The sequence below is a fragment of the Triticum urartu genome, chromosome 1, assembly GCF_003073215.2.
Source record: "Triticum urartu cultivar G1812 chromosome 1, Tu2.1, whole genome shotgun sequence".
Taxonomy (NCBI): domain Eukaryota; kingdom Viridiplantae; phylum Streptophyta; class Magnoliopsida; order Poales; family Poaceae; genus Triticum; species Triticum urartu.
Genome location: NC_053022.1, coordinates 489,409,796 through 489,417,912, shown reverse-complemented (window position 1 = coordinate 489,417,912; position 8,117 = coordinate 489,409,796). Strand labels below are relative to the sequence as shown.

The following is an 8,117-nucleotide window of genomic DNA, read 5'->3' as shown; positions in this document are numbered from 1 at the left end:
ACAAAAAACAAGCGATAACTAAGGAAAACTCAATTCACAGATCAAGAAAATAGGGAAGTAGATGCAACAAAACCTTCCTTTGGTCACATGGCCGATTGAAGTGAAACCTCCACACAAAAATTGCCCAATTCCCTTGCTTCCATTGCAACCTAGAGATGAAAAAAGAAGAGTCTCGGCAAAATGATGGTCAGTAAACTGAACACTGGGTTTATTTACACGACTCAAAGGCACAATTACCAAATAAAGAAATGAGAAACCAATCCAAAGTCCACGGGATTGAAGTCCAAGCCCAAGACAGAAAAAGCCCACAAAAGACACGCTGAATAGGCCACAACAAACTGAAAAAGGGTCGTCACAATTCAATCAAAGGTTTATTTTCCTTTGATGACGACATGTCCATGGTAAGGCTTCCGAAGCGAACACGATAATCATGTAGTAATAACTCTTGACTATTTTAAACCAATAATTGGAATAAAATTTAATTTTTCCAGCTAAGGAAGGTAATGACTCTTGACTATTTTACCCTCCGTGTAATATCGAAATTCGAAAGTCTTTATGCGCATCCAAATGTGGTCACCGCATTAACGCTCCATTCACATAGATAGTGGGTACATTTTAATGGTGGCGGAGATTTCAAGGTCTCCTTCCAACACTAGATTCAAAATTATTTGGATATAGCTCACTCAAGTTTAATGCGTTTCCCGGGTTATCGAAGCGGGGATGCTTGGCGTGTCATCGCGATCTCACAAAATCTAAGCACGACCGCCTATTTTGTGTTACGGTCCAAAATACATATAAAATATAGAATGTATACTTGTCAAGAAAAAATTGTGCATCTTATCTAATTCTTTTGTTATGGTACATGCAACAAAAAAATTGAAAGTTTGTCAGGTGGTGTTCCCTAAAATTCTTGGAAAATCCCTAAAAAAAGTGACATGTTCAGATGGGCTGGGTTTTCAAATCACGCCCCATAAAACCCACCCCAAACTAACGAGGCCGGCCGCCGGCCACAAGGCAAAGCGCAGACAAAACCCCACCGCTTCCGTCCCCTCCGTCCTCGCAGCCCCCATCATGGCTATGTGGCCTTCTTGGGTGAAGACGCGCGCTTCCAGGTCCAAATCCTCCCCGTCCACCGCGCTCGTCGCCGCTGCCGCCACCACCCGGCGCTTCTCCATCGCCTCCCACTCCCCCTCCCTCAAGGACATCCCGTCGCTGGTCCGCCCGGAGCACCCCCGCCCGCCGCGCGTCTTCCACCGCCTCCGCGTCGCGGCCTCCGCCCTCCGCCTCCTCCGCGCCCTCAAGTCGGCCTCGGCGCACGCCACCGCCCGGGAGCCAGAGGTGCACGTGGTGCTCTACTCCACCTCCCTCCGCGTCGTCCGCCGCACCTACGAGGACTGCTACACCGTGCGCTTCATCCTGCGGGGGATCGGCGCCACCGTCGACGAGCGCGACCTGGCCGTGGACAACGCCTTCGTGGCGGAGTTCGCCGCGCTCCTGCCGCCCCGCCTGGGCCTGGCCCTCCCGCAGGTCTTCGTGGACGGCCGCCACCTCGGGGGCATCGAGGAGGTCCAGCGCCTCCACGAGTGCGGCGAGCTCAACCGCATCGTCGCGGCCCCGACGATATCCTCCGCCCCGGCCCATCCCCCCTGCGGCTGCTGCGGCGACGAGCGCCACGTGCCCTGCGGCAGCTGCGACGGGAGCCGGAAGAAGCACAGCGACGACGGGAGCCGCAAGAAGCAGAGCGACGACGAGGACGGCGCCCTCACCTGCGCCGCCTGCAACGCGAGCGGCCTAGTCCGGTGCCCGGACTGCCTCTTCCCGGCGGCCGCCTGATTGAGATCCAGTCAGTAGTCGGGTAACTGAAACTCTTTACTACTGGCAGCAGTAGGACAGCTACTCCTCATCGACGCCAGCTGCTCAGGTCAAAGAGACCAGCTCGATATACTCTATTTAGTTACTACTAGTCAAAGTAGTTCAAACTTCAAAGCCGGTTACACAATTGGTACTATAATTATAATTTAGCTTCGGCATCAGTACAACTTTCAGAAGATTTGCTGCTCATTTTCCTCTCTTGGCTACTCCAATCCTGGACGAACCAGACGAGAATCATAATACAATTATACTCCTACTTGGTTGGACTCTGTACGTGCGTGCGTTTCAATCAAATCTTTTTAATTCTCAATCAATGGCACGGGCTTCGCGTGCAGCTTGCGTGCCAATGTTTACCGGTGGGAGACTCGTTGGTGTGTTTGCGCACGCGACATGCACGATATACCCATGCGGCTAGCGCATGCTCATCACAGTTGTGGCGTGAAAGGGAGAGCATCATCTATTCATCTGGCTCCTATATGATTGCCCGATGTTTCGTCGCGGGGTACGGCAAACGCTCCAGGCACGGTGTCGGCCAATCATGGCTCCTACGGGCGGCACGGCACGGCACAGCACTCGGCGCATCGGCGAACGGCACGGCGAACCGGGAGATGGGTGGGTTCGACTTCGAGGGGTAGGGTTGGATCATGGGAATTTAACGGCGCCCACATGACGGGTCTCTCGTCGCGCCTTCAGCTCTCACGCGTGTATGCCGTGTGCGTGTACCCGTCCGCGGCAGGAAGAGCAACATCAGGGCCGGGAGCGCGGTGACCGTTGGTCGGTGTGGACTCTAGAGCGGGCGACGGGAAAGGGAGCGGCGGCCGTCGCGGCAGGTGCACAGCTCAGCGGTGATCGGCTCTTCTGTTCGAATGGACCGCAGCGTGCATCAGCTTGGCTCACAGCACCGAGAGCCTTCTGCAGCATGGAACGAAATGGCGCACACGCACCTGGTCATCCTGGATCGACCCAGCACGAGCGCGCCACAGTACTAGTCCAGCCCATTCGTTCGCTCGATCGTGCTTGCTTCGCTGGGTTTTTTTTTTTCGGGGTGAAAGGGAGTTTTATTGTAAGGTCACAGTGTTACAATCGAGAGGCCAAAGGTCCTTAATACATGGTGGACCGAATGAACCCACACGGCCGTGGTTCTCTCGGTGCGACTGTAAGTTGTCAACCGGTCTGCAACGCTATTCTGACTACGGTGTAATTTCTGAGGTAAAAACTCTCTTTCCTTCATCAACTCTTTAATCTCTAGTACCCAATGCCCATATGCTGATTTGGTGAGGCCATCAGTAGCCAACACTGAAAGACCAGTCACCGAGTCCGACTGCACCACCACCGAAAGAACTGTGTGTTGGATGGCCAAAGCCATACCCTGCATGATAGCATGGATCTCCGCCTCCAAAGCATCATTACAGTTAAACATGTAACGATAAGCCGCTAACAACACCGTACCTGATCCATCTCTCAACACGATTCCGGTTGCTGCCGACCCGTCTGCCTCCCGGAAGGAACCGTCAACGGAAAGCGTGACAGTCCCTGGCACAGGAGCCGGCCATGGTGACGGTGGTTGTTTGATGTGAGTGTCGGTCTTCTCCTCTGAGACCGGCATTTTGCCTTTTATTATTTCTTCCGTGGTAAAGTGACTAGCGAGCCGAATGGACTTGTAATAGCTGTCCAGATACTCCACTGTTGCCCCCACTACCAGAACCTCCTTTCCATGTAACCAATCGTTCCGCGGCTGCCATATACGCCAGAGCAGCATGATCACCATGTCACGAACCTGATCAGAGCATTGTATGAGCAGATTCAGTAGCCATTCCTTGCCGGTATTGATCAGCAAATTGTCCGACGGGGGAGGCCATCTAGCTCGCATGTGTATCCACAGAGTACGCGCATGATCGCATGTGATTAAAGCATGGAACTCATTCTCCTCCTCCACACCACATAGCGGGCAAGTAGACCGCTTAGATACATGTATGTACTTTTTGCATGCCGCCGTCGGCAATGCCCCGACCACCACCTTCCAAACTGCTATCTTCATTTTCTGTGGCACCGATGCTTTCCAAACACAGTTCCTGATTGATCTCCTGTCGTTTGGAGCATCTGAAGATGATCGCCCTGCGAAGGCAGCATCATGAGCACTTGTAGCCAATTTATAGGCACTCTTTACTGAAAACCGTTCATTCTTCTCCGGGAACCAGGATATAAAATCGCAGCGCTGCCTCGGAGACGTTCTTATTTTCAGAATGTGATCAATGTCCATTTGCCAAAAATGTTGTGACAGCCTCTCCATCTGCCATGCACCATTCCCATCTAAGAAGTCAGAAACTCGGTTTAGGCGGGACGTGCGCTTTGGTGTTATAGGCCGGAATGAAGATGCCCTCGGTATCCATGGATCCCTCCAAGTTTTTATATTTGAACCATTCCCCACTCGCCAAATAATTTCTGTTTTTAACAACTCGAGGCCATGTAGTATACCCTTCCAGACCGCCGACTCATGGTTGAGGAAAACCGTATCTAACAGGCTGCCTGAGGGATAGTACTTGGACTTCAGTAATCTGGCACAGAGACTGTCCGGAGTATTAATGAAGCGCCAGGCCTGCTTAGCGAGAAGCGCCTGATTAAACGCTCTCATATCTCTGAACCCCAAACCATCCATTGTCTTTGGTAACCTCATTTTATCCCAACTGAGCCACGCCATCTTGTTCTTTCCTTTCTCAACACCCCACCAGTACTAACGCATCAGCCGGGTCAACTCATCACACACTAAAGCTGGGAGCTTAAATACACTCATGACATAAGCCGGGATTTCCTGAGCAACAGATTTTATCAGGATTTCCTTATTACTAGATGACATATATTGTTCGCTCCAGTCAATGAATCTCTTCCTTAATCTATCTTGCACCATTTCAAATTTACCTTTATTCATCCTACCTTCGGGCACCGGCAAGCCAAGGTACTTAAGCTCAAAAACCTCCTGTTCAATTTCCAGAATTCTCTTCACCTCATCCACCACCGCAGGCAAGCAGGAGTCAGAGAAAAGGATGGAACACTTTGCTGGATTAATTAACTGGCCCGTGGCCAACGCATAGATATTCAACAAACCTTTCACCATGTGTGCCTGCTGTACTGAGGCTTAGAAAAACAAGAGTGAATCATCTGCAAATAGTAGATGTGAAATCTCCGGGGCCCTTCTACAAATTTTCACCCATTTAAGACCATCCTCAGTCATCGCTTTATTTAACAGTGCCGACAATGCATCAGCAATGAAGAGGAATAGAAAGGGGGATAAAGGATCACCTTGACATATCCCTCCCGACGGGTTGAAAGACTCTAAGATCTTGCCATTGAACTTCACTGAATATCTTACTAACAAGACACAAGCCATAACACGGGAGATCCATGCCTGTGAAAAACCCCATTTGTGTAAGGCCCTCTCCAAAAAACCCCAATCAACTCGATCATATGCTTTAGATAGGTCGAGCTTGTAGGCACAAAGAGCAGGATCATTTTCCTTTAGAGACTAATTATGATGTATGCATTTGAAAGCAATTATCGAGTTATTTGTGATAAGTCTCCCACGAACAAAAGCACTCTGATTTTCAGAGATCAGCTCCCCAAGCAGGGGTCTCAACCTATTAACCATACACTTCGAAACAATTTTATAAACCACATTGCAAAGACTGATTGGCCGGAAGTCTTTTAATTCTTGTGGATGCTGAATTTTTGGAATCAACACTATCGCCGTTTCATTAACCCCCTCGGGCATGGTACCACTAACAAAGAACTTCCGTACTAGACCAATGATATCCTTTTTCAACTCATCCCAGTTTCTCTGGTAAAAACGGGCCAGAAAGCCATCAACACCCGGAGCTTTGAGTGGCCCTATTTGGAATAATGCATATGAGATCTCCTCTTCTGAATATGGTGCATCAAGAGCAATGTTCATTTCTGGGCTGACTTTTGGAAGAATACAGTCCGGAACCGCGGAATAATCAAGGGTTGGGTCCTTAGTGTAAACTTCTTTAAAGTACGAGGATGCCATCTCTCCATATCAGTTGGAGCATTACACCAGGTACCATCTGATTTTCGTAGGCGTTGGATATAATTCCTTCGCGCCCTCCACATTGCCCGGCGGTGGAGATACTTAGTATTGCGTTCTCCCTCCTTAAGCCACGTGATACGTGACCTTTGGAGCAAGATCATCTCCTCCCGGTAGAGGAGTTCATCAAGTTGGTTCATCTTGAGTCAAATTTGAGATCGATCGGCCCCTGCCAACTGTAACTCCACTAGTTGACCTCGCAAGGCCTCAATCTCCTTTATTACATTGCCAAAATTTGCTCTACTCCATGCCTTTAAATCCCTCATGAGTTGTTTCAATGCTACGACAACTGAACCCAGATCGCCTAGTTGAGGGTTTCCAGCCCATGATCGCGACACCACCTCAGCCAGAGCCGGGTGTCTTTCCCACATAATCTCATAACGCGGGGCTTGTCCACGCTGCTTTGCCATCTGAATCCCGCCCATAAGAATTAGGACTGGGCTATGATCAGAACACGGTGTCGCCAAATGGACGACCAGTGTAGATGGGAAAAGGTCACGCCACGCCTCATCCGCACATGCGCGGTCCAGTCTAACTTGCACATTACGATTCCCTTCTTGTCCATTATTGTATGTGTAAGGTATGCCTGAAAATCCCAGATCCTCAAGTTCACATAGCAACAAGCAGTCCCTGAAGGCTAGCATTTGCGTTTCTGATCTCAGAGTCCTGGAAAGATGCTCATGTTGCCACATTGCTTCATTGAAATCTCCACAAACCAACCATGGATCCTGCGAGCTTGCCCTGAGCCGAGCCAAGTGATCCCACATTAGGTGTCTGTTTTCCATTCTAGGCTCTCCATACACAAATGTTCCTCTCCACGAGGACCCACCACCCACATCATCAATAAGAACATCAATATAGCGACTGCACGAGTCCAAGACAGTCACCTTTAGGGCTTCATCCCAAAAGAGGCCTAAGCCACCACTTCTTCCATCCGAACTCACTCCATGGAATCCTTTTAATCCCAATCTCCACTTCAGCTTTTCCATTCTCACTACATCTTGCCTAGTCTCGCTTAAGAAAACTAGACTGGGGACGTTGGCTTTAGTGAGGGCCAACACCTCTCGAACTGTCCCCCCGGAAGTTCCATGCGAGGATATTCATTGTGTCCGGTGGTCCTCCTCGAGGAAGGCCGCCGATATCTCATTGTTCCCACCTTCCTTCGAAACTTTCAGCCGTTTGTTGCTTGCGTCACTACTGGCAGGCGAATTGTTCTCTGTAGCATCCACCCCGCTACCATCGGTCAGAGCCAATGTAGCTTTAGGGGCACCTGAGATGCTGCCAAGCCCCGTCTCAGCTACATCCATATTCAGACGTTTCCTTGCATCCTTGCCCACCTCCATCCTAGCCACAACCTGTTTCAGAGGCCTTGTCGCCGTATCAAGGGTTTCAGGGTCGGTAGCCTCCTCTCTTGGCGCGGACGAAGTTGGCAGGCCATCCCCTTTGCCCGCCGGCCGGGGGCCAGTCTGTCTTGCAGGTGCACTCTATCCTGGCCTAGACGGCCCGTCCGCATATAGCCAATCTCCATACTTCATCTGTTTCTTGCCGTGTATACCTAGTCCACACTCCTTATGATCATGGCCTATCAGTCCACACACTTTGCAAAAACGAGCTAGTTTCTCATAGCGAACAAAGTACACTTGTCTCTCCTTTGCTCGCACAATACTGACAAACTTGGTGAGGGGTTTTTTGATGTTGTGGTTAACCCTAATCCTCACATAATCACCCCTCGTATTGCCATTCAGCCGCATCTCCAAAATCTCACTAGCTCCCTTCAACAGTTTCTCAACTATGTGATCCTTGCAGTAGGGGTCCGGTAACTTGTGAATCTGGAGCCATATAGGCATGTGATCAAACACCACCTCTTCAGCACGACTGAATCCATCGTACTTGCACAACAGTAGCGCCATATTGTGGAACAACCGTGGCCCTTGCTTCATGATCCTCTCCCAGTCTCCCAAGGACGAGGCCTGGACGACAAATCTGTTCGGTCCAACCAGACGGAATCTGACGCCCTGCGCAGGATTCCACGCCGCCCGCATCTCCTTGTAGAAAGCTGACGGCGAGAAGATTTTGTCGGTATGAACCCTAGCAAGGGCTAACCAACGGACACTCTCTTTGATTTCTGGGTCATCGTCATCAATCT

The 8,117-nt window shown here is 50.3% G+C and overlaps 1 protein-coding gene across 1 annotated transcript; it reads left to right on the top strand.

The window, feature by feature from the left end:
- The first annotated feature begins 1,019 nt into the window (after positions 1-1,019).
- Positions 1,020-2,145, top strand: LOC125536260 (uncharacterized protein At5g39865-like). Its single transcript, XM_048699455.1, has one exon. The coding sequence runs from the start codon at positions 1,072-1,074 to the stop codon at positions 1,831-1,833; it is 762 nt and encodes a 253-aa protein (XP_048555412.1). The 5' UTR covers positions 1,020-1,071; the 3' UTR covers positions 1,834-2,145.
- The last annotated feature ends 5,972 nt before the right edge of the window (positions 2,146-8,117 follow it).